The sequence below is a fragment of the Lupinus angustifolius genome, chromosome LG12 (genome assembly GCF_001865875.1).
Source record: "Lupinus angustifolius cultivar Tanjil chromosome LG12, LupAngTanjil_v1.0, whole genome shotgun sequence".
NCBI classification, from domain to species: Eukaryota; Viridiplantae; Streptophyta; class Magnoliopsida; order Fabales; family Fabaceae; genus Lupinus; species Lupinus angustifolius.
In genome coordinates, this window is record NC_032020.1 from 18,501,904 (window position 1) to 18,528,202 (window position 26,299).

A 26,299-nucleotide genomic window follows, 5' to 3' on the forward strand; every position below is an offset into this window, starting at 1 on the left:
TATATTTATATATATATATATATATTTATATATATCCATTTCTAAATCACACAGTACAGTAAAATGCTAACTCAAATGCTATTATTGAATTAAAAGAGTGCCCATAACTTTGGCTCCTGATTAGGTAGAATGTATTAAGAAGTGTTCATAATTAGAATGAGTTGATGTTACTTATGGGCAAAGTTGGAGAGCATTAATTAAAAAACTAAAACTGAATGGTAAAACGAACTAAGTAGTTATTGGGTTGATTATATATACAATAAAATATGTAAATGATTCAGAGAGCATATGCACAGATATATTAGTATTTCTGGCTCCTTTGATTCATCTGAAAAAGAGAGACAAATAAAGAAATAAGCAAACCTCGTGATCATTAGCATACTCATCGCTGTTACTTGGATCTAAGGTCATGTGCCCCCGAGATGCACGCTGACCAGTCTCACTGCGCTCTCTTTTTCGAGCGTCATCTACCATTACGGGATAGAGAAGTAATCTTTTTATACTTAGTTTTAGGATAAAATATCATTGCAAATGTAAACAAAAGGATATAGTTATCCTTTTATCATTCTTTTTGTTTTATTTTGTACAACACTTTTAGAATCTGACTCCTCTTTTTTCAGTCCCCCTCACTCTTATACACTATCATTTTCAAGAGTAGGTAATGAATAGAAATTGGCATGGACAAAAAGTTGTAACAGATGTTATGTTTTTGGATAAAAAAATTAAAATTTAAAAAATATCTTTATCTTTCATTATATTTTCGGTATTTGAGGTGAGTTGAACTCGATTTTATAGCTATTTTGTGTAAGTATTCATCCATTATACTAATAATTTCTGTATAAAAAAGTATGGTTTCCTAACTTGAAAATGTTTATAAAAGTGGATCGTGAGTTCTGAGAGATTAGATTCTTTTATGAATTGTTGTCTTTTAAAATTAATTGTGCTCTGCATGTACAGCTAATGATTATTATTTTGTATAGGGTTTTGTCTTTTAATCATATTTGTAATTTGATCTCTCACCTCCAAGATCAAAATGGTAAATGGGCTTATACTTATTTGTATCACATGCATCAAACTAGTTAAGCTTTTAACTACAATATTATCAAAGAAACAAAGAAAAACTTAGTGTAAAGATAGCTTTTGCGGTGAAACGTTTGCATTAAGGTAAGATGTGATATCTGATCCAAATTTTTCTTGGAGCATTGTATGTTTATAAGCTACCCTAAGTTCATACTATAAAATAAGAATACAAAACTTGTTAAATCATCTGCATGGTGTAACTCCTAGGCAAGTGAGTGAGATGCCACTAGGCACACTGTGAACTTGTTCCGAAGGACCTAGATCATGGAAACTGTAATTGTATTGTTTGACCGGTCAAATAAAGATCCCCTCTGTCACGTTAATCAATGCTCATGTTCCCCATCTTCATCTCCTATTCCTCTATTTTTTTTCTTATCACCACCATTATTACCAATATTATTTCTTCTATCTTTTAGGTTCTACAATAAACACACAGAGAATTAATCTTTTTTGAGGTGTGTGATTGTCTCTTTTAACAACTAAGACATTCCAGAATCAAACTCTTAATTTTTTGGTCATTCCATCGATCCAGCAGGATCTTACAACACTAGAGTATTTGTCATTGTTACTAATAGCTTACTATTATATTTTTTCTTAATATGGTAAATTTTACTAGAAAATAGATAAAGCTCATCTTTACACATGAAAGGTATCTTACAATATTTGAAGCTAGGAGACTATCTTTAAATCGGCATAGAGAATATTTAGAATTAGATGATGGTATTGCGTGTAGAAACAAACAAAAAACTCAATCTATGTCTCTCTCTCTTTATCAATATATATTTAACTTAATTCACCGCATTGACACACTCAGTTACTGAAAGCATATCAAACCTCATCTTGGGTAGGGCGTATCTTTAGAAAGCTGATTGTTAACCCTATTTAAATGCAACTATATCTCTCTTCTTACCCCTCACCCCATCCTATGCTTCACTACCTACTACCTACTCTTCCGACAAGAATTTGCTGTCCCAAAACATGTTCCAAAATCTGTTCCAAACAAATCATATTATGTCATGTCAATTAAAAAAATTAAATATTCACGACTTTATCAATATTTGCTCCAATATAATTGGGCAGGACATGAATGAGAACAAGTTTGGGAATAGCAGATCCCATCCACTCTTCTTATGCACTCTACTCCCTCCCTCTTTTTCATCTACCATTTGTTTTATTAGTTAATCCTTAATTTTCATTTTTCGATCAATATTAATGATCTAAAATCATTTAATTTTAAATCATTAATACAATATGATCCACAATGAATATTTGATTGAAAACATTATGCTAAAACCATATAATAATTTATCCATGCTTTGTCTCTATAAATATTTTACTTTTCCCAAGACATATATCATTTTGCATGTCTAATATTTTATGTGATCATTAACAAATCCCTATATATACTATAGTAATAAGCTATAGCTACATAGCAGAAGTATCAAAACCTGTGTAGAAAGCAGCAATAGATAGATAGATAGATACAAATTAGTTGATAGATAATAATGTCTAGCAGAAGGTCAAGATCTTCAAGTAATATCAGCGAGGATCAGATCAATGACCTTGTCTCAAAGTTACAACAGCTTCTTCCTGAGATTCGCAATAGCCAAAGGCGCTCTGATAAGGTATGTAATTATTCAATTCATTCCTTTTTATACTCCCTCACTACCTTGTTTCTGAGTTATATATATCACTACCCTTTTCACTTCTCCTCTATCAGGTTTTATAATTACACTTTTTAATTTACAACTACATAAACGAGAAGACATACCATTAGTCAAGATCCACTCCCTTAGCCTGTATATATATATATAGGGAGAGACTCACGTGAAAACATTATGTTATTATGATGAATGAGAACAACTAATATAGATTATAGGGTCGTATTCGAATGATTAATATTAAAAGATATATACATATGATTATAATGTGACTAATAACTAACTTACTTTTAATCATAATTATCCATGATTGATCATTAGACATATATAGGAAGCTACTCATGTGAAAACAATACGCTATTGTGAGAAATGAGAACATTTAATATATACTAGTGGATCTTGAATGAACGGTTAAAATTAAAAGATACATACACATGACTTTCATATGACCAAATGACCAATAACTAATTTTGAATGGTTCTCAGTTGAATAGGTTCATGGTTGTTTTCATTACAGAGTGGTGCAACTTGCAAAGCTTGCTATATACATGTAACATGGGTCATTTTGATAAATGCAGGTCATAATTATTAACCTTTAGTTAATGCAATGAAAGCACCATCAAACTTGAGCAAATAAATTTGAGGAAATAAAGTTATAAGCACTGAGATGATAAGAAAAATTGTTTGCTAGAAGCTGAAACTCCTGATTTTAATATTAAAATAAAAAGTGAAGAGATAAAGTGAATTTAAATGCGTTTGATTTCAGGTATCATCTGCGAAGATATTGCAAGAGACATGCAACTATATTAGAAGCTTACACAGAGAGGTGGACGATCTAAGTGAGCGTTTGTCTGAGTTGTTGGCAACAACTGATACTGCTCAAGCTGCAATCATTAGAAATCTACTTCTGCAATAATAATAATAATAGATCCATTACTCGTTTTTCTTCCTTCTTGGTGTACTAGGTTTTTGTCATTTACATATGCTTGTATCATTTTAAGTTATAAATCCATTTGTGTTCTAGCTAGGTTTTGTCATCTAGATATGCTGAATTAGTTTCTTCATTTTCTTTTGGTACCAAAAATGAGCTCAGTTTCCTTAGATATATATTAAATAAAATAACTTCCGGCTTCGCATTTTTCTATTCTTCTGCAATTTTCAGCACGTAAAATACAGTAATACATGTTATCCAAGATCAACAAGATAATGTTACCTTTGCATTTTTGTGGGTTTGGACTTTGGAGTACCCTTGTACTCTCGTATAATATATCAAGACAGTTTACAATATACTTGAAAATTATTGTTAGTTAATTCTAGATAAAGAAGACTTGAGTACAATCTTTTGGATAGGAAACGCCATCAACCAAGAAAAGGGAAAACATAGAAAATAACAAGATAAAGCAAGCACCATTACAATAGTTAATAATTAAATATGTTAAATAAAAATATAGATTTCTTTAAAGTACCACTATTTGTTATTTAAGGTCCTGAAATTCATCAGGTTGAATGAAAGTTAAAGTTTGAGTCATTTCCTGTTCAATTGTGAAATATTGTCTTCGTCAATATTTGTAAGAAATTCGTCATTTTATGCTTTCCATGTTGCGGAAACGGAAATGTTGAAAGATGAGGAGTAAAATTTGATAAGGTACAGGCATAAGGTGTTTCTGCAATACTCAAAGGTTTATCTTGCTCATGTGACACATTAGTTATAACATTGAAGTGAGAAACAATGATGGCCTTCTAATTAAGAATCTATCATATGTCTAGCTATGCCCCATGTGGCCATGTTTTAGTAACTCTAGCACAAACTTAGTTTACAAAACATGCATATCATTATTGGAAGCATTCTAATTACACTTGTTAGTTGTTACTCATGCAAGTGTGTTTTCTGTGTTTTTTCTCTCTTTCTCTATCTGGTGATTCTTATATGGTAGAAGAGCTGCTGCATTCTCCACTTCCCTGTTTGTTTGGATTAGATACTTACAAAACTATCTCTGTCCTCATCTGCAGACTTTAAGGTCTCTTTTTTGTCTTAATTGTTATGCATCTCATTTGGTTACTTTTTTTGCAAATGAAAGGTTATTTTGTCTGTTTCTTTGCATGTAATAGTTGTAATCTGCTATTAAAGTTAAAGTTATTTAGCAGATTCTACAGAAGTTCCTCATAGAAGCTCCCAATTGTTATCTCATTCAGGTACATCAGTGCATGGATACACAGTGGAGATAAACCTGAGATTCTCCCTACTCCAAGATCTGAAGGAGAAATACATTCATCCTCACTTTTAAAAGCCTTTACATTCAATGTCATAAGGGATAGATTGCTGGTATAACCCTTGAAACTGTTGATTGCAGGGGGTGCTAAACCACTTCATTGGGCAACAAGAACCAAAGTTGGTATTGATGCTGCTCAAGGTCTCACCTTCCCAAATGACTCTAAGCAACAAGTTATCTACAATGATTTCAAGGCTTCTAATATTTTATTAGATTCGGTACGTTTGGTTATGCATTAACATTGCCATGTTATTGTGGGAATTTTGGTGAAAAATGCATGCAAATTATGTATGGGTTGAGAATGTAGAGGTGATGAAATTATAGGTCAACACTAACTTTTTTGTATTCTACCTATCATTATATTGTATCCATTTCCTTTATTCTTTTTTGTAAAAAAATTAACTCAAAGTTTAACAGAACAATCTGCTTTAACTTGTGTTTGAAAATTCATTTTAACATCATTATCCTAATAGTTGTAATTTTAACATATTTTTGTACCAATGCAGGAATTTAAGGCACTGGTGAGAATACTCATGTTTCCACTCAAGCACTGGGTGAGTACACGGTCCCACAAATTATACCACTGCATGTACCATCGATTATAATTGATCAGAAAAATAATTAATTATTAATTTTTTAACTTCAAAATATTTTTTCAACTAATCATAGGCTAATGATACATACAATGACACAACTTATGAGACAGCAGATACTCAAGGCGATACTGCTCCTGAATATGTATATATATTGCTACAGGTGTCACTTTTTTCTTAACTCGTATTTTGATGCTTTTTGGTTCGTGGAATATTTGTTCGTTTGTTGTTTTACCAACAGCTGACCATACACACTTGGGAAGAAAGAAAAAACAAACAATATGGACAAACCAATAATCACTTCCAAAACAAACAACTTAATTAAGGTATAGTTGTTGAATCATGCAAAAACTAAAACTATAATGTACAAATCACCCTCAAACGCCCAAATATGCAGCAAATTAAGGAAAACATGATTAAACAAACCTATTATAGTCCTATAAATCCAGCAACTTTCATCAAAGGTACATATATCATAAAAGCCTCACTCAAGTTTCAACATCCTCATGTTAAATTCCTGAAAACCAGTCTTCCTCAAATCACCTCTTCCATTCTGCTTGAACTACCTTACCTGCAAGATGAATAGATCATGTTAATGATAATTAATCACGATTTCCAATTTTATATAAAAAATCAGAAAATAACTGATTCAATTTTATAAGTTACTTCTACCAAGTTGTGTTACTGGAAATAAAAAAACTGTACTGCTTTGGAAGAACCATATCATACCATTCCCTTCTCTAGAAGATGATACAGTTTTATCACTTTTATGCACCCCTTTGCCACCAACTTCAACTGGCCTTTGTGTCCTAGGTGAATGAGAGCTAATTTTGCTGTTAGTTGAAGATGGCAGAGATTGTCGCCGTGCAGGGTTGTTTCTTTCGCTTCCCTCTTGTCCAAGTCTTGGAGATCCTTGTGCCCTTAACTTTGCCTTTGCAGATTCAGTTGCTGCCATATAACTCGGTAATTTTGGACTATTCTGTGAACCATTTTCTGCACGTTCCTGCTTTACTACAAGTGAGGCTTTTCGGGTTGGTTTCAGGTTTTCACTGCCAGTTGGATCTTCCTTGTGACTCAAATCTCCATTTGTTAAGTGAGAACTTATATCTTTATAAACAGTCTCTGGTGCATCATTTGGCTCATTCTTTACTTCATTATCAAAAATATTTTCATCTTTACTTGTAATCTCTGTCAAGGGATTTGATTCAACAGCTACTTGATAACTGCTAGGAGTGTCAGATACCTCCTTACTCACCGAAAGTGTAGGAGGGACTTCTACATCAGGAACACTGGAAATGGTTAATGCTGCTTCTTTCTTGATCTTCTCATTGGAACTTATAATCCCTTCTTGTTCTGAAACACCGACATGAACGGAGTTAGCCATTGCCTTTTCTAAATGCTGCTTTGAGGTCTCAGACTCGACTTCTGGCGGGACATTATTCTCAACAACTGGGCTGTGAACCTTTCTCAAGTTTCGCTTAATCTTTTCAAGCTCAATTTGTGGATTTTCCTGCAGAGGATCTGAGGATTGGCTTGAAATTTTCCGAAAGTTCCGTTTTGGTTTCTCAAATTCAGGATTTGGTTGCACTGGAACCGACTCAAAATTTGAAGTAGGAAACTTCCGGTTCGTACGTTTCGACTTGCTCACTTGAGCTTCTCCAATTGAAATATTATCTTGCTTTCTCTGAGACTTAATGTCTCGAATTTTCTTGGGTTGTGTAACTGGTTTCCAAAAGTGAGATGTTGACCAGCGCTCCAACCAACTCAGGACTGAATTTGGATCACCAGGAACATATTGCAAATGCAGGGGCATTATTATAATAGATGAAGCAAGAAGCTGAAACAACAGAACAATGTTTTTACATGAACAATTTAAGTGACAGTTAAGGCATTCTCATAAAAGTGTGTGCTCCAGAAATTTGGTACAACAGTATAAGTGAAAGAAACCAATTCAATTGCAGATTTAACCAAACTAAAATATGGTAGGTTATATTCATATATCCGTGTCAACAATGGATAGATTACTGAAGTAATTAAGAAAGAAATTGCCTAGCCCTGAGGTGCCACATAAAAACTAAACATGCTCATCAGTTGAAGTTGTCTAATTCAGGACTTACAAAAGAAGTATAGTTATTATGGAATAATTTTTCTGGTTTAGTATTGAATAAATAAAAGATACTATTATCTGATGAAACTAATCATGTTCGTATAGCAAAAAATAATTGCAATCTTGGAACTTAATTCCCCGTTGAGAAAATTTAGTAGGTCAGTACTGTCTCACTCCGTTAGAAGGCTGGTCTCACTAACTGCTTGAAAGACACTGCTGTTCTCTCGTGGGGATTCAATTTCTATCTTCTAATATTCAAATTTATGTTACTGTTCATTCTTCGAAAAAACTTCCCACGAGTAAATACCTACATAATAATTCAAAGGGGTAATGTAAAATACCTTATGGATGAAAGCATTTGCTGACAGCTTCATAATTTTTGTAGATGTATCATTTGGCATTACATGTTTGCCATCCTAAGCCACAACAAATTTAGAAGGCAAATCATCATCAGTAGCAACAACCAAAACTGTATCCCACTAGGTGGGTCGGCATCAGTAAAAAAATATTGTAGATGCAATCTTCCCCTTCCTCTCTCCTCACTGACTTGTCATACACTCATAAACCTGAAGCCATCGACTATCTAAGAATACCTAACTGGTTCACCACCCAACAACTGAAAGATACTTATTAAAAATTTCACAAATTGTTTCATATTTGATAAATAGAGATAGTCTGCTACTCTGCTCATACTAATATTTCATCTTGATTTTATACAAAAAGTGGTCCAGAAAAAGTTGGAAGACAAATCCTAACATCTTATATGATGCACCAATTTCTTATGATTAAAATGAAGAAGTACTGGATGACAAGATCAGACCACCTAAATTCTTCTAGTAGTAAATAGTTCAACATAAGCCCATTTACTTTCCCAGCAAGACGTCATTTGAATGTGTTGCTTCAACATAAGCCCATTCATTTCTTAGATTAATTAACCCATTTAGATCTAATTTGGCCATGATAAAAACAACATGAATAGTATAATAATATAATAATATGACAATTTAATGATAAATTACATAAAAAGTTGTTCTTGAAAACATTACCAGAGGTTTCAATAGATTGCACTTCTCATGGATTTCAAATCCAACTTCAGACAGTCTTACTCTTCTTCCACGAACAAGTGCTTGTAACTTGACAATCCCATACATAGAGCATAATGTGGTGACAGCTTGTCTCCTTACCAGGTGCCCACGAATAAGTGCTTGCAACCTTATTATGCCTTTTAGGGCCCTAAATGCCCGTCGAGCCTTCATGAAAGATGCTTCCATTAGTTCTGGCATATTATCAAATATTATAATTTACAAGAACTAATACAGCCAAAACTGCAATAAAATTGTTGAGGAAACAAGGTTTTCTGCCAACAGTTTCATGGCAGTAGGAACCAGGTAGAGTTCATTTCCATCAATAAGGAGAGAAGACAGGAAGAGAGACTAATTATATTAGTCCCGGAACTGTAAATCAAACTGAACATTGCACTGAACTTCAAGATAGTGATCTATTAACATTAAATCTTATAAACTTGTTTGTTTCTTGATCCACCAAAGCCTTCATGTCAGATGCTATCAATATTTAAACTTCAAATCTAACAGGATATTCATTATCCTTTTTTCACTTTACATCAAAGTATCTTCTTCATCTTACACTTCAAAATTCTTAACTTTTTTCAGACTTAAGACGCTTACAATTTAATCAGTTAAATATATATAGAACAGTACGTTACTTACCAAGTAACCCCTGAATGCAGCCTGTGCCTTTGTTGCTGCTTCCCCCAGCCTTATTTTCTCTGGATCAAGTGGAGCATCTTGTTGAACAGATTCTACTGTGTCTATTTCTTGACTTCCAGGTAAAACATTTTCTGCTTCTTTATCCTGTAGTTGTGGGTCTTCCTCATTTCTGGCATTAATATTTGGGGTCGGATCTAAAGCCAAACCAGTTTCTGACAACGTGGAAGGAACCTCTCCTTCTTTTTGGTTAACAAGTTTCTACATGATATTATAGTAAAATAAGTCACAAGTTTCACTACAAAAGGGAAGTTCATGCTTCATTTTTCATGACAAAGTAAGTTTAACAGTAATAGTTTCTAGCAACAATTCCTCAGCACAAACATAGGTAGTTGGTTGAAAATGCAGCTCAACAAATTCAGCACCCAAAACACAAAGCATCAAACACAAGTTTACTGGAGAATGTGTCCTTTGTTGGGGAACAGAATACATGTTTCTATTTTCCCTAGCTTCATTCTCCCTATCAATGATAGAATTTAATTGACAGTTCTGGTAATGCTATTTAGGTTAAAAATTAGACGGGTAAATCTGGAGTTGATCATTAATGTCATGTCAATGAAGATGCACAACAACAACAATCAAGCCTTAGTCCCACTAGCTTGAGCCGGCTACAAAGAGCGAACAACATCATAATGCTATATCATAAATCGCGTTAATTGACAAAATATTGATCTCTAAATCTTTTCTAATCGTTTCGACCATGATTTTCTTGGCATCTATCTGCCTCTAGACATTGAACTAACCTCCATTTGTTCTACTCTCCTTACTGAGATTTCCACCAATCTCCACACGTGCCTAAACCCCCTATAAGGCATTCATTGCTAATCCTATCTTATACAACAGGAACTACCCCAACATTGTCCCTAATGCATTCATTGTCAGTCCTATCTTATCTAGTGTGTTCACTCATCCAACACAATATTCTCATATCTTGTTACATTGAGTTTGCTCTCTTGTTGACATTTTACCTCACAACATATAGTCCCACATGAAATATGAAATAATATTTGTGAACACGCTCATGTAATATGAATATAGTCTATCATTGAATAGAGACATGATGTTTTAATAGTGTTACCTCTCTTCCTTTTGTAACATTTGATTTGGATGACTTTTTTCCAAACAGTACATTTTTGATCCATTTTCCTGGTGACTTCCCCATTGTGAGACCAGATCCTGTAACAGGGAGAGCGGAAATGAAACTAATCTATACAGTGATCCCATGCTTATTGTTTCATAATTCATAATTTTAAATAAGCAAGTAATTAAACAATGCAAACCAGAAAACAAGAATAAATCCTAAAATCATGCTAGATGCCTGCTTAACAAGGTCACCAAAATGAATTACTTTGGTCAGTGTAGCTGAAAATAAGCAGTGCCCTGTTACTCGATTCTTCAGGTAGTCAATATACATGGACTGTTGGAAGAAAATATTGAAACATACCACCAAAATAAATTTCTGAGACTAGCATGCTCTCCATGCACAGTTAGCTAAAGTATTTGTAAAAGCAAAATGCTATGATTATAAGACAAAGACACGATTTAAGGAATTCAAGAAACTAAAAAAGTTATCTTTTTTGGAGAAAGATTCAAGTATATGTTCTCAAAGATAACAAAGATAATATAAAACACAAGAAATAAATTATCCTATAGGAGAATATAATTTTTAGCTGTGTCCATTTAACAAGTTGTATCTTGTAATGGCATCTCATTTAATTTGATTGACTTTAATTTAATATGATAACACTAACTTTTTCACCCCCAAGTAAAATTTGCTGGATGAAATGAAACATCGCCTTTTTATTTTCTATAAGGATATTGTTACAGTGAGAGATAAATAGTTTTCCTTAATGGCTGTCATATTTCTGCTAAAAGCTAAACGGATATGCAACAATCAGAGGAAAATAATGATTATCCTACTAAAAACTTGGGTAAAAAATAAACAAAGGGTAATGATATTGAAGAGAATTGAAAGTTGAAACTACGGGAAGAGAAATAATGACCAATCAACTAACAACAGTAAATTCTATCATGTTGGTTGTGCCGTCACTCATTTGACTTATTTGTAACCTCCAACAACAAAAAAATACAATCACCGACAATAATACCGTACGAAAATCAATTCATAGAAGCAAAAAAAAACACATACAAGGGAATTACGTTTGATCTCTGGATCTCCTTGAGAAACATGCTGTTTTTTTTGCCACAAATCTAAATAACTATAATTTAGCAGTAATTAATGAAGAAGAAAATAAAAAATCCATACGAGGAAATCAAGTAACATGACATGATGTAATGTAACAAACAAATAAGTAGAGGTAGTTCAAAAATCAAAATCAAAATGAAGCAGGAAAATAAGAAGAATCCGTAGAAGGCAAAGTAAAACACAAGATCTGGAACACAGAACAGTTCTTCATTGGTTATATAAAGGTAGATCTTAAAAGTTACCTGAGCAATGTAGAACCTCAAATCTACTTACTATTCCTGTCAAGCACAAAACCAAAACTATGAGACTACAAAATCAAAATAATATAAAAATATATTAAAATGGAGTGGAGAAGAAGAGTGAAGAATGTACCATGGAAGATAAATAGAGAGAGAGAGATCTAAAGGCGCATTTATTTTGTTACTTTGTGTTGTTCACTCTGTAAACTTTGCTAGCTGGAACACTCAACATTTTTTTCAAAATAAGAATATCTGAAAAAGAGGTTGGATAAGTTGTGGGGAAATCACGAGGCTCGTTCCCACCATTGGATTGGGTGAGTTGATACGTTTTGAACCGTTGATGTTAGTGAATGGTTTGATGAAAGAGGTAAAACTTCCGTGACGAGACGTATGTAGGTGGAGACAACCAATTAAAACTTACTGACACATTAAAAATTTAATCATAAATAATAACAGTACCAACAAGTATAAATATATTTGTCTCTAAACAATATGACGTGTTATATATGTCTTGATACAAGTTTTTCTGGATGAAAGAATGGGTGTGGGAAGTTGAGTGGATGAAGTGACACGAAAGAGAGTGAGGTGGCAGGTGTGGTTGTTTGTTTCAGAGAGAGAGTTCAACTGAAGTCACTTCAAAACCAAGCCTTCTTCTACCATCTTCAATCTTTATTCCCAAACATTTATAATGACTCTTATGCCCTTGTGTCTTATGTATAACACGCGCAGAGGTTGAAGCGTGAGAGAGAGAGAGGGGTGAATAGGTAATAAAACGCTTTTGGACCACATTGCCATTGTTACTCTCCTTCATGACCACACCGCATTAACTATATACATAAACAAGAGCACGTGGGTTAGGCTCACAACTACTCATCGTAATAATGAAATCTATTCCAAACAATGACTTTCATTAGTCGCTAAATATTTTAGCATATATGCATTCATGGTATATTATGTGTGAATAATAAAAAAAATGTGTATCAATAATATGATTGATATTAAACTCAAATATCATTGATAACAATTTTCATTATTGAACTCAGTGGATTTATTTGGGAATAATATACACTATCTTACCTTCGTAAGTAAAAATATTGTCCAACATTTCAATTCATAAAATGTAGATCAAAATGCAAGCAACCATATTAATCATACACAAAATCAACATTATCTTTATAAACTCATCTAAATTAATATTTTTGTTTTAAAATCAAAGGAGTGAAATGGTATCATTATAAGTTTACAACAAGGATTAATTGCAAACTCCAACAACATTACATGCTCAAAGGAATATACTTTAAATAATCATTTCAACCAACATACTATTTTGACTATAAACAAAAAATAGAAATGACTAACAAAGTCACATATCAAGTAGGACACAGTCGTTAGTCACTACAAAGTACATGGTCGTCAAAGAATTGAAAAAGATATATGTATTAATCAAACAGCTTTTTATGGATAATATATTTATATTGATAATATTTGATCTGAAATACATATAATAAAATATATCCTTATTTTTAATTAACAATTCAATTATTTAGATAGGTTATATATTCATATACTAAGTTGACCCAGTTCCGTCATAATCATTAACAGATCAAGTTCAAATTCAGATAATAATCGAATAAATAACGCCCATTTATTTAGATAGGTTATGTAAATTTGTTTGGTACGTAGAACTTGTAAGTTAGAAGAATTTTTTATGTACAAAATCGAACTTACTGCTATGAGATATAAATAGATTGACTTGTTTAATTGTTCCAATAACACTATTGTTTTTGGAATAAAAAAAAAATTCATGCATTTTGAAGGGAAAAAATGAGATGAGAGGATTTATACTCACTGCTATTATGAGCAGAAACTTCAAGTTCACCATCATAATGGATGGTTGAAACCAGCATCTTAAGTGCAGAAGACCAAAGAAACTATAAAAGGTAAACGAAATTGAAGCTACTGTCAATAAATTCTTTAGATCATAACCAATTCAGAAAACTAGAACTACCATGTTGAGTTTTGACAACAGAATTGACATAGAATTATATATTACATGAATTGACAGGCACCATGCAAAACTACAATGAGGTTGATACTAATATTTAAAACAGCAAAGAATACGACATCGAATTTGATAATTTTTGAAGTTTGCAGAATGGTGTTCTTTTAGGCAGCAATGCAACCTATCCATGCCTTAGTCGGCTGTCCAACTCTGCTCCACAATCTCCCTCACCCTTCGATTGTACTCGCGCTTGTTCTCACTAAACATTCGAGCTGCTTCTGAGTTTGCAGGAGAATTTGGGTTGGGATCACAAAGCAAAGACTGGAGAAAAATGAACAATAACCTTTCAGAAAATAATTATAAGCTGGGATAAATCAATTAAAAGATTTTGCCATTAATAAGAGTACTCTATTTTGATATGTGGAAAACACAAGTCCCTACTCCCTGAAAACTTCCAAATACAAACTGGGGATGCCAAAGAGTAGAATTAAGAGGATAGCCCTTCAGTCATACACCCAAAAGGTGCTTCATTTGTCAGCCACCGTAGTAACTGAGATATGGGGTCGTATCAGAGCGGAAAAAACAACGTCCAATGTTATCACATCCATAGCAAATGGTGCCCAGCACAAATGCAACAAGGGCATACTATCACCAGGGCAACATTAAAGCACAGTGCCTATCATATTAAGGATAGGTAATATGCTAGATCCAAATAACAACAATAGACAAGTAAAACAACCGATAGTGCCAACAATGGCATTGTAGCCTAGTAGCACTAAATTCTCATGGAAGCACTTCATACCATAAGGAAGCTAAGAAGACAAGTCTGTTAGACAAAAGGGCTTAAGGAATTTTAAGGCTTAAAATTCTAGAATTACACTGCAGTCATCTGATAGTCAATGAGATCAGACACTTTCACCCCGATTGACAGGACTGGGAGACAAGATTAGGATCATTAAAGACCGGGTGTTAGTAAAACAAAGTCCCTTGAGCTTTGCAAAGAAAACAAGACCATAACAATCTCATAAGAACTGGAGTTCATGATTGAGTACTCCATAGTCCATACGTCATCGGAAAACAAAGACAAATCAGGGAAAGTAACCTTACAAGTCAAGAAGTGAGTCATCAAACAAAGGGGACAAGTTACAATGAAGGGTAAAACCTTAAACTAGATAATTATATAATAGACAAAAGGCATAAAAATGTGTAAAGCCGCTGGATTTAGCATGGATTTGTGCAAAGCAGTTTTCACAGATCCACAAGTAAATCTAATGGTATCAAAAGGAGATAAGCTTTTGTAAAACAAAACAAAACTTCAAGATGTAGGGTTAATGATATACAACATGTGTGCTAGCTCGCTTCTTTTTGCAAAATATACAAAACATGAAGAGACTAGGAAATCTAAATAGTGTAGACGATACTTCAGTATACAATACCTGGATAGAAGTGAGTATAGCAGCCACATCATATATAGGACTCCACTGATTTTGTAATATATCCAAACAAATACTTCCATCAGCATAAACTGATAGAGTAAAAAATAGCATTAGTAGCTACTTAACTAAGTTTTGAATAGGAAAGTTGATATTTTCCACCTGAAACTTACTATTTGGGTGAAACATTCGAGATACAAATCGTACAGTTGGTGGCTTGTTTGGATAATCCTCAGAAAATTGGAGGGTTAACTTAAACGTTCCTGAATAACTCAAAAGACGTAGACAAGTAGTTTAATAAATATGTGCAATATCATGTGATTGTATCAAGAGACAGAAAACATGAAATCCAACTATAAACATCAAGAGTAACAGACCATGAAAACCCAATTTTCATTTAAATTTGGGAACTAAAGCACAACATGGCTACGTGAGGAAAGAGAATTAAACTAATAATTGAATCAAGAGGTTGTGAATTCAATCTCTAACAGACACATCATGTAAGTATAAAAAAAAGGACAATATAAATAGGCAAGAGTTAGAACTAAGAGTAGGAAACTGGAAATGAAAGACAGAAAGAAGACCATAAAATGCCATAAAATCACAAAGCAGTATCTACATGCCAGGGCTATGAGCTTCAGAAAATCTTTTAATGAATATATATAAATCTATGGGCTATGACAATCTTTAGAACATTATTCTATCATCATTCATAAAGCAAGTTCATGTAATCTAACCAAATCATTGAAATTGTATGCAAGGCACAAAGTGGCAAAATAAACTAGTTGACACATGCATCAAAAAAACGTTTTCAGATAGGAGCCGTGGTAAAAGGACCAACTCACCTCCATCCCATGGAGTATCATCCGGACTGCAATGCAAAGCAGAAATTACTTATCCATCCAATACTTAAACGAAATGGAAAATAAAACGACCTGACAATATTATAAAAGTTAACACAAATATGGATCTTGATCCAATTTCAAATAAACTCACCCAAATATGACAGCATTCCACAGCATTATATTGTTATCCTGAGGGGCACCACTGATTCCGGCTGGTGGGTCTTGTTGCAACCTCTTAAAATCCCTCATGAGCCTTTTCCTAGCAGGAGTCGACATCACTAGTTGCTAGCACCTAGTTAAAACAACATTCAAGAATATGAAATGGTAAATACTTGATGTATAAAGACACACCAAACAAACCAATATCTAGTTATGGCTTAACATGAAAGTGCAACTCCAATTCCACTTGTATAGAACGATAATTCATGTTTTTATCAACATCACATATGGTAAAGTGCATTCGGAAATGCAAGGGTCTATTTGTGAGTTGGTTTTTGAAACACAACGAAGGGACGATAAGGGTCTGTTTGCGAGATGAGTTTTGGAGGGGAAGGAAGGGAAATAGGATGTTTGAGAGCCATGAAATACACTGGTGACATGGCATGGCTCTGAAGCATTCTCTTTCTCTTCCTTCCCCTCCAAAACTTAACTCACAAACTGATCCTAAGATTATTTGCCTTGTGATCTAGATGTCATGGTTTAAATCTCGGAAACTGTCTCTTGGCTTGTGACTGCGTACATCTAACGTCCCCAGACCACACTAGACGGTAGCCTCATGCACCAGGGTTTCCCCTTTTAATTGAGGAATAAATGAGAGTCATGAAATATATTTTTGTAGGACCATACTCAAACCTTCCCTTTTCCTTTCCATTTCCTTTGAAAAATCGCAAACAAATCATAAAGTCTAACTATTCATTGGGCAACAAAATTGAGGGCACGGAAAGAAACATAATTGACCACTAATGAGAAAGTAGAACCACATCCAAAACAGAATAAAAAAACAAAAGGAATAAACAGTAATCATCATCATTGTCCATGAGAAAACAAAAATGAAAAATCGTTGAAGAAACAAGACAATAAAATTAAAAGCATGTATATAATAAAACAATTGAATTGAAGAAAAAAGAGAATCAGAAATAGAGTAGTGACCTGGAGATGGAAAATGAGAAGGGGTGATTGGATAGAATGAAGAAGATTGGGGTATTCAATTCCAAAGGGAAAAAGGTGGTGGCGGCATAGACTAACATTTCTTTCATTTCATTTTATTTTACACCACCTTTATGAAGGAAAATAATATATATGATTAGTATATATTCACCGTCAGTTAAGTTATACTAATTACATTCAATATTAGTCATTAATTTTTTTAAATTTTATGGACCAGAAGTGAAACTTAACTGTAATATAAAATCCTGAATGGTTGAAATTATGCATAACTAGTGTAACTTAAATTAGTTGTAAACTAATCCTTCTTATATTGATATTTTACAAGTTTTATACATTTCTATAGTATTATTCACCATTTTATATTTAATTCTTTAAAAAAAATTAAATAAATAATAAATAATATAATAATTATATATTAACAATATATAATTATTATTATTCTTTAGAATCTTTCTAAGTTTAACATTTTTAAAATAATTAAATTATATTTGTATTATTAAGTGTAACTGAATGATATTGTTGAGAAGAAAAAGTAAATAGGAGCATATCATAAAGAGGCCGTTTAAATTTTGTATCATTCAATAAACGTGTATCTATGATCTCGCAAGTTGCAACTAACATATGACATTTTTCTACATTTAGAATTAAACAATGAATTTAAACAAAAGAAAAACTTAGAGAAGGCTTTATCCCTAGATGTTTGAGTTCCTTAAAAATATAATGATGTCATCGTAACACTGTTTGTCTATGAAAAGTGCTCTCGTTATATTGAACAAGAAATTTCTTCATTAATGGAGATATAAATATATGTATTTTTCTTTACTTTTAATGATAATAATATTATTTTATTATAATTAAAAGGATAAATGTATCATTAAATATTGTATTTTTTTTTGTTTTTTAATATATTTACTTCTCCATTAATAAAGAAGTAATGAAGAGAATCCTAACCCTAGATATATAATGTTAGAATATACAATGTTAGGCTCACACCATTTGAACCTTTTTCTTCACAACCCAACTTGAAATAATTAAATGGGTCATGGCATGATTAAATCATTAACTTTTTGGGTTGTCTTGAGAACTTAGAAATCTGTTTGACATTTGATCAACTAATGTGTGGATAATAATATATATAATACAATAGACATCTATTATATTTTTGCATAGGTTAGTGTAATTTTAGATGGACATTGCTGAAGTTTATTTCTATAATTATCTAATTGTCTTTTTTATATAACAAAAGATATTTCATAACCTTGTAAATAACCAATTCATTTTATGATACATGAATGTTTTTTCCAACTTACGTTATTATCAAAAATTGACTAATAATTCACTAATTAAATTATATATCAATAAATTAAATATATATTATTATACTAATATAGGAGGTTAAATGCCATAAAAGTTAGAATTGGAAAGTTTCAAAAAGATTGAAAGGAATGGCCATAATTTGTGGCATTGTTAGTTTTGTTTATTGTTTAATTATTGTTTAACAGATAGAAAACAAAGACTCCATTGTGCATTTTGAGCAGTGAACTCAGTCCAAACTCTTTTCACTGAAACATAGTTAGTTTGTTTTGTACTCTCTCTCACAACCTAATACTCATCATGTTCAAGTGTATTGTGAACAGAGGAGTGAGAATTGCTTCAACTCCACGAATCTACAACGCTTTCGCTTCTTTCAATCTCCCTCGGTAATTTCCCACCCTTTTCTTACCGATCATTTTGCTTTTTTGGTGGGTGGACATTTGCTCCAAAACTCACTCACTGTGCTTCTGATTTGTCAGAAAAATAATAAATTTTAATTTAAATATATTTTTTCAAATAATAAGAAACAGTAACTCATGAAGTGATACACTTTATGGGAAGCAGAGGTACTCCCGTTTTTTGATAAGGAACTAATAACTTTCGAGTTTGTACTACCCCTCCCAACAATCCAACTCTCGACCTTGGATCCAGTGGGGCCTACATTACTGGACCAACGCCTTGTTGGTTGATCACTTTATTTTGTGATGGTGTTTTTTGTGATCTGAGTTTGAAACGGCGACGTTGTACTTATTTAATCAATTTCATACCCGACTCGTTCAAGTTTATCTGATTCTGATATAGCCGCTGCTTCAAATCGAGTTTGTTCGTATTTTGATTCTTCAACCAACAATGTGGTTTATCTTTTATCACACAAGCAACACAAAATTATAGTTTATTCTTTTCTATATGCACGATTAAGTCGATGATCCATTTACAAGTATCCCTTATTCCTTAGAGTTATGACTTCACAGCTTGTGTTTTCAAAGTGTTTGTTACAAAACATTTTAATTTATGATTATAAAAAATCTAGTTATTTGGATTTGTTATTAAGGAATAAGGAATAAGCACTAGTTTATCTAAAAATTATGAATCTAAGAAAATTTCTAGCCAAACTAGTTTATTTATGTACTCAGTTACTATAATTTTTAATACAATTCTTAGTATGCTTTTTGAGCCCTAGTTCATTTTTTCCAATATCTTGCAGCTATGTATCAACCTTTGCCACAGTTGATGCTGAAGAGATATCGGGTTCTAGTCCTGCTGAAGTTTTGAACTTGGGTAGGTGCTGCTCAGAATGTCAATATCAACTGTTATCAAATTTATTTTGCCACGCTTCCATGACCATCATTCTGAATGTATTGTTTTTCACTTTCAGTGCAGGGCAAATGGATAGGATCTTCAAACTCGAATACAATTGTGGATCCTTTAAATGGAGACTCATTTATTAAAGTTGCTGAAGTTGATGAAACAGGCATTCAGGTGCAGCAACATAATGAAATTTTTGTCTTGTTAGCATTTTCGTTGAAATATGTTTATTTTATTTCTCACAGAAAACTGCAGCATAGTGAGAGAAAACTTGATATATTCCAGGCTGTATTCTTTTACAGTTTTACTACTTCATAACCCTGCAAACTATGAAATATTAAGTGTCTGAGGCATTGCTTCCACACCTTTTATTTTAATAGCAAGCTCAAGTTTGAAGCCTAACCTCTGTGTTATAGGACTGTCATTATTTTGTGAAAAAAAGAAAGGAAAAAAGGAGCGAAAAATTTAAAATTGAAAGGTAAAAATGAGCTAGTTGTAATTTAACAGTTGGTTTGAGACAGAGCTCTTGACTAAAAATTTCCATCTGTTTGTCTTGCTAGCCATTTGTTGAAAGCTTGTCCAGCTGTCCCAAACATGGTGTGCACAATCCTTTTAAGTCACCGGAAAGGTATGTGCAGATTGCCCTCCTTATTTCTTTTCCACCTTATATAAAGAAACATATGAAGGTTTGTTTTCTTGGATTGATGCCGAAAAAGTAAAAATTAATGGGATCCTCATGACCCCATCCAGTCATCCATATGAATCTGTCTTATGCTGTAATGTAAGAGTGCGTGACTGTTTCCCTCATGGGTTCTTTTGTTGAGTATGTATGCATAGTGGATATGTAAACTATTCCCAAAGCCTCTGGCCTCTTTTTTGTCAGTGGCACATTTTTTTGGGGTTGAAAAATGGTACAATGGTTTAGTCACTTTCCTTTTGAAATGGAAACATGAGGCAATCTTCAGATGGTCAGTTTGCTAGGTGTAAATGGGAGTGATTATCCTTTTCAGGCGTGTTTCCGTATTTTCTCACTAGGTAAAGGTTGGATTACAGAATGGACTAACAACCCAGCTGGCTTCTGACTTCTGACTTCTTCTAAGAGGAGTTACTAAAATACACTAGACCTTAGGATTCTGAAGCTGCCTAAGATAATAATGAGAAAAATAATCTTTCTATTGTAATAGACCTGTCAGTTTTACTTAAAGAATGGGACTGATTTGATCATTGTAGTATTTTATGCTTTACGGTATGATGTCAATTCTTACATTCTTATTTTGGTCATCTTTGTGAGGTCTAAAGTAGAGTTTTGTTATTAATCTTTTGCAGATATCTTATGTATGGAGATATATCTGCTAAGGCAGCTCACATGCTTTCGCTTCCTAAGGTATATGAAACTAAATGAAGATTTATTTTTCATTTCCTATACTTTTCGCTTTATTGCTTTGTTGTTTTGTTTTGTGGTATAAGTTTCACTTGTTGCATTAAAGATCTCACTTTTTTCTTCTAAATAAATATACTTCATGACCCTCAGGTTTCAGATTTCTTTACAAGGCTAATACAAAGAGTTTCTCCAAAGAGTTACCAGCAGGCTTATGGAGAAGTTTATGTAACTCAGAAATTTCTAGAGAATTTCTGCGGAGATCAGGTACACTGTTCATCAAAATCAGATGTGTTGGAGCTAAATGTGTGACTTCCTAACCAGGAAGATGTCATTTTCTGATATGGGGTGATACAGTAACATAATTTGATATTCATTTAATTGATAGATTTACGCCTGAATTATATCTTTATCTTATGATTTCCCTTGTAAGTTAATTAGCAAAGTTTGTATCATTCCTTTTGTGTTTTCTTTTTTGTCCTTGCTTCATTTTAACAACACCTCAACAGGTTCGTTTCCTGGCAAGGTCTTTTGCAGTACCTGGAAATCACCTTGGACAGCAAAGTCACGGTTTTCGTTGGCCATATGGTCCGGTAAGGGTTTTGGTTTTTCAACATTGATATACTCTATTTTGAAGGGCAAATACGGTCTCTATCTTTCTCGCTCCCCACTGGTTTAAGTGTCCTCTAAGAAATTGAAGAAAAGAAAAAACATGGGCAAATTTCCGAAAATAAAACCCAGCAATACATAATTTTATGACTCTGGTTTAGTATCATATTAAGGTGGAATGTGCAAATTCAGTTGCATCTATATATCAAGCTGACACACATTGATGAAATGATCATACTTGGAGTGGCTAATTTCCTTTGTGGTTATTATGAAAAATTAATGTTGTCTGTGGTTTCAATTCACTACATGTGGTGGAAGGCATAACCCGGGACCAGACTTGGGGTATTTTGGGTCAGAAGAGCACAGTCTTAATAAGGAAAAATGTTTTCTTTATTCTAAACAAAGTTTTTTATTTCTTGTACCCAAAAAAAGCTTTTTCTTTTATTTTAAAGTTTTACTGATGCCACTTGTAACTAAAAATGGGGAAAAAAAGAATGGGGCGTTTTCTGATGTTGAATTTTATTTAGACTAGTGGTTTAATGCTCATGCACTTTTCCATGGGTGTTTGGTTTAGTAAGTGAACAATTAGAATTTCCACTCAAACCATAAATATTCACCTTCACACTTGGTGTAACCTCAAAACTGTGTGTCTGCAGGTGGCGATTATTACTCCTTTTAATTTTCCCTTAGAGATTCCAGTCCTTCAACTGATGGGTGCACTTTATATGGGCAACAAGCCAGTCCTTAAAGTTGATAGCAAGGTGATTACGTTTGGCTCTGATTATTGCAAACATTTTTGACATTACACCTAATACAAAGTCCATACATCAAGGTTAGCTTTTAAACTGGAAGGGATATTGATTATAGTTGGCTGTGGGAAAAATAGTTGTGATGCATGGTTTTTCTCTTTCTTCCCATCAGGGCAGGGGTGAAAGAGAATAATTGAATATGCAAATTTTCTGCCATGGGATATGCTTTGATATAGTTGGTATTTCCTTTAAGTGGTAGAGATCATTGTATCCTCATGCTCATTTTGGCATTCTTATTTTTATTTTCTTATGTTTGATTTTGGAAATATTAATTTTACTTTCTTTTTATATTCAAATCTTTCTAGTGTTTTTTTCTGAAATTTCAACTGAAATTGTTGTAGGTGAGCATTGTCATGGAGCAAATGTTGCGTCTGCTTCATAACTGTGGTTTGCCTGTTGAGGATGTTGACTTCATAAATTCTGATGGGAAGACAATGAACAAGCTTTTGCAGGAGGTTGGTTGTTCGATACTTTGAATTCTGTTGCAGAGCATAATATTGTTCTTGGAAGACTACCAATTTACAATGATTTTCTTTTGTGATGATCTGAATTGTATAACTCGTATTGGCCTCCTTTGTTGGATCTTATTATCTTTTGAGCTCCTGTATATTCTAACATACCTACATCTGTTCCTGGCTACATGTTCTTTTGTAATGATATTGAATCATGATGTAGCATTATACTTACAGGCAAATCCAAGGATGACCCTTTTTACTGGTAGTTCAAGAGTGGCAGAGAAGTTGGCTGGCGATTTGAAGGGAAAGATTAAATTGGAAGATGCTGGGTTTGACTGGAAAATACTGGGCCCTGATGTCCAACAGGTTTCTTTTTCTTTGGGAGCTCGGAATGCACCAACTCAATTTTCAGTTCTATAATAGTTTCTCTTTTGCTTGATTGCAGGAAGATTACATTGCATGGGTATGTGACCAGGATGCATATGCGTGCAGTGGTCAGAAATGCTCGGCACAATCATTGTTATTTATTCATGAGGTCAGTCACTTTGGTTCTCTTGATGACATTTGCTTTGGTTAAATGCTCTGAAGAACTATCTGAAGTTGCAAATTTGATGTACGTTATGTTTTGAGCCTTAAATTCATGGAGGTGTATAATATTTAATTTCCTTTTTTCAGAACTGGTCTCAAACTTCCTTGATATCTAAGTTGAAAGATCTTGCTGAGAGAAGAAAGCTAGAGGATTTGACAGTTGGCCCAGTCCTCACCGTAAGTATACATGTCTTTTTACTTATTCTTTTAGTCTATTGATCTAGAATTAATATCTAAAAACCGCTGTGGCTCCCTTGCAGCTTAATAATTCTTCTAGAAGGTAAGGTGACGAACCGCCTTGTAGTATTTTTAAACTTTAAAAATGTATGTGGATTCTAGTGTTAATTGTGATAAGTTATAAAGAAAATTTTGGTGCTCATTCCTTTTAAGGCACATCATGGAGATGATATCCTTGTTTTTTTGTAATGGTAGTCGATGGTCAATTAAGCGAGTTCTTGGGTGGAGGTTATTTCCTGCGCAAGTCACTGCTTTCAGGCTTAATAGTTAATACCAAATGTTGCTGGCTATCACAGTTGACTTGTTGTCCCAAGTCCTAACTTTTAGATCATTCAATATAAAAATCTATAAACAGACTTGTAGAAGTTTGAATGTTGATTGATGTTTATATTTACATTTGTCCTACCCTTATTTATATTAGTTGATTAATGATAAAGCTTTTGCGATGATGAGTCGAATTTCAAAGTTTCTGCCACAGCTGACACTATTGGTGGATTGTGGACCATTGCATATCCAAAAATGGAGTAGTTCTTTGATAAACCATATCATCCTGCAACCAACCAGGATATTATATTATTTATTTAATGTTTAATTAGCTGACGCATCTTCCACAAAATAAATATCAGCTATCCTTTATTGTATGATAAGACACATTCAGTTCATTTGAAATTCTTGATATGCTTTGCTCATATTTGCAGTTTACGACTGATTCAATGCTAGAACACGTGAATAAATTACTTGAGATACCTGGTTCAAAGCTGCTCTTTGGGGGTCAGCCTTTAAAGGACCACTCAATACCGTCAATTTATGGTGCTATTAAACCGACCGCAGTTTATGTTCCTCTTGAGGAAATTGTGAAAGGCAAGAATTATGAGTTAGTGACAAAAGAAATATTTGGTCCTTTTCAGGTATTGAAAGGAAGGCTTGGAACATGAAAATAAAGTTCTAAGATGTCTTTCTTATTTTTAATTTTCAAATACAGTATCAGTCTGCTCTTTTTGACATAAATGTGTGCAATTTATATTCTCAGATTGTTACTGACTACAAGAGCAGTCAGTTACCAATCGTGTTGGATGCTTTGGAAAGAATGCATGCACATTTAACAGCTGCTGTAGTATCAAACGATCCTCTCTTTTTACAGGCAAGATTTTATGTCACAAATGTCTGTATGGCTCCATTCAGCCTCGCTTGTTGCTTAAACTGGTCTTAAAATCATTAATTCATTACTTTTTATTTTCACTCTTAGAATAAAAGCATAGCACTTCAGTGGATTGGACCATAGAATAATATTGCATGTCTAAAAGTTTATTCTGCATTTAAGGTCAATTACCTGATAGATTTTGTAGTAACTACTAACTAAATCCCACCAAAATTGAGATACCTGAGATTTCTCTGGCATCTAACATGTTACTTGTTTGTTAAGCACATAAAAGGGTGGGTTATCTTCAGAAATATTTATCATAAATATACTTTACTTTATGTGGTGGGTTCTCAATATGATGTGATTATTTGTGGTGAAACATAAATATGCAGCAAGTCATTGGAAACACGGTAAATGGCACTACTTATGCTGGTCTTAGAGCTAGGACAACTGGAGCTCCACAAAATCACTGGTAGGCAGATAACTTTTTATTTTATTTGTTTGGGTATGTTCTACTTGTAGTTGAGATCATTGATTCAATTTGGTCTAAAACAATAACGACATTGCAGGTTTGGACCTGCTGGGGACCCTAGAGGTGCAGGAATTGGAACACCAGAGGCTATAAAACTAGTATGGTCTTGCCACAGAGAAATCATCTATGATGTTGGGCCCGTGCCAAATAATTGGGAAATTCCTCCATCAACATGAGAAGTTTAGATTTTTGTGAGTGGAGATAAATAACAATGTTGACAGTGAGGTAGCATATTAGCATGTAGTATTTGACGCAAAGATCATGCCAGTCTTTTTCTGACATGTTTAGATTTGAGAATAAATTTAGTGAAATTATCTGTTTCCATTAGCCTTTTCTCACTAATATATTTGTGGTCATCATTCCGTGGACTTTTTGTCACCATAAAACAAGCTATAACTTCATTGATGTGGAATTCTGGACTAACGTAATATAGATTGGTGCCCCCCTTGCACAATCCTATTTTGAAGTTGCCTGCTATAGCATGCACACATGCTTATAGTTTCACACCATTCCTGGCTGTATTTGTACATTGAAGGGTAGTAAAA

General features: G+C 33.4%; 4 protein-coding genes and 1 long non-coding RNA gene across 6 annotated transcripts; 2 read left to right on the top strand and 3 right to left on the bottom strand.

Moving 5' to 3' along the window:
* Positions 2,581–3,777, top strand: LOC109362032 (transcription factor PRE3-like). Its single transcript, XM_019607607.1, has 2 exons — positions 2,581–2,705; positions 3,507–3,777. Exons 1-2 carry the CDS (start codon positions 2,586–2,588, stop codon positions 3,654–3,656), a joined length of 270 nt encoding a protein of 89 aa, XP_019463152.1. The 5' UTR covers positions 2,581–2,585; the 3' UTR covers positions 3,657–3,777.
* On the bottom strand, positions 5,901–12,183 carry LOC109362417 (protein IQ-DOMAIN 31-like). The gene is made up of 8 exons (XM_019608200.1): positions 12,073–12,183; positions 11,943–11,978; positions 10,573–10,670; positions 9,438–9,695; positions 8,757–8,960; positions 8,052–8,126; positions 6,333–7,440; positions 5,901–6,174 (listed from the first exon to the last, which is right to left on the bottom strand). The coding sequence occupies exons 3-8, from the start codon at positions 10,654–10,656 to the stop codon at positions 6,143–6,145; spliced, it is 1,761 nt and encodes a 586-aa protein (XP_019463745.1). The 5' UTR covers positions 10,657–10,670; positions 11,943–11,978; positions 12,073–12,183; the 3' UTR covers positions 5,901–6,142.
* LOC109361492 (ubiquitin-conjugating enzyme E2 2) lies at positions 13,881–17,482 on the bottom strand. Its single transcript, XM_019606958.1, has 6 exons — positions 17,369–17,482; positions 16,371–16,511; positions 16,220–16,245; positions 15,548–15,637; positions 15,378–15,466; positions 13,881–14,262 (listed from the first exon to the last, which is right to left on the bottom strand). The coding sequence occupies exons 2-6, from the start codon at positions 16,493–16,495 to the stop codon at positions 14,134–14,136; spliced, it is 459 nt and encodes a 152-aa protein (XP_019462503.1). The 5' UTR covers positions 16,496–16,511; positions 17,369–17,482; the 3' UTR covers positions 13,881–14,133.
* LOC109362877 (delta-1-pyrroline-5-carboxylate dehydrogenase 12A1, mitochondrial-like) lies at positions 18,895–26,126 on the top strand. 2 transcript variants are annotated; one of them, XM_019608945.1, is made up of 17 exons: positions 18,895–19,086; positions 19,905–19,978; positions 20,076–20,179; positions 20,566–20,633; positions 21,332–21,389; positions 21,537–21,650; positions 21,893–21,976; positions 22,649–22,753; positions 23,143–23,256; positions 23,491–23,622; positions 23,702–23,791; positions 23,932–24,021; positions 24,780–24,989; positions 25,112–25,222; positions 25,615–25,694; positions 25,792–25,933; positions 25,967–26,126. In XM_019608945.1, exons 1-16 carry the CDS (start codon positions 19,001–19,003, stop codon positions 25,928–25,930), a joined length of 1,659 nt encoding a protein of 552 aa, XP_019464490.1. In that variant the 5' UTR covers positions 18,895–19,000; the 3' UTR covers positions 25,931–25,933; positions 25,967–26,126. The 2 variants fall into 2 exon arrangements, with proteins under 2 accessions (XP_019464490.1, XP_019464489.1); XM_019608944.1 differs by having other exon boundaries at positions 25,792–26,113.
* Positions 25,955–26,233, bottom strand: LOC109362878. The gene is made up of 2 exons (XR_002109454.1): positions 26,179–26,233; positions 25,955–26,088 (listed from the first exon to the last, which is right to left on the bottom strand). It is a non-coding gene; the product is annotated as an uncharacterized LOC109362878 (long non-coding RNA).

Bases quoted from the DNA above. Each gene is read 5' to 3' on its own strand.
- LOC109362032 (XM_019607607.1), top strand. From the start codon at position 2,586: ATGTCTAGCAGAAGGTCAAGATCTTCAAGTAATATCAGCGAGGATCAG. The intron at 2,706-3,506 runs GTATGTAATTAT...GTTTGATTTCAG, and splicing joins GCCAAAGGCGCTCTGATAAG to GTATCATCTGCGAAGATATT.
- LOC109362417 (XM_019608200.1), bottom strand. From the start codon at position 10,656: ATGGGGAAGTCACCAGGAAAATGGATCAAAAATGTACTGTTTGGAAAA. The intron at 9,696-10,572 runs GTAACACTATTA...AATATCATGTAG, and splicing joins ATGTTACAAAAGGAAGAGAG to AAACTTGTTAACCAAAAAGA. The intron at 6,175-6,332 runs GTATGATATGGT...TTCATCTTGCAG, and splicing joins ATCTTCTAGAGAAGGGAATG to GTAAGGTAGTTCAAGCAGAA.
- LOC109361492 (XM_019606958.1), bottom strand. From the start codon at position 16,495: ATGTCGACTCCTGCTAGGAAAAGGCTCATGAGGGATTTTAAGAGGTTG. The intron at 15,638-16,219 runs GTGAGTTGGTCC...TGAGTTATTCAG, and splicing joins TGATACTCCATGGGATGGAG to GAACGTTTAAGTTAACCCTC. The intron at 15,467-15,547 runs GTAAGTTTCAGG...TTACTCTATCAG, and splicing joins TCGAATGTTTCACCCAAATA to TTTATGCTGATGGAAGTATT.
- LOC109362877 (XM_019608945.1), top strand. From the start codon at position 19,001: ATGTTCAAGTGTATTGTGAACAGAGGAGTGAGAATTGCTTCAACTCCA. The intron at 21,977-22,648 runs GTAAGGGTTTTG...GTGTGTCTGCAG, and splicing joins TTCGTTGGCCATATGGTCCG to GTGGCGATTATTACTCCTTT. The intron at 22,754-23,142 runs GTGATTACGTTT...AAATTGTTGTAG, and splicing joins TCCTTAAAGTTGATAGCAAG to GTGAGCATTGTCATGGAGCA.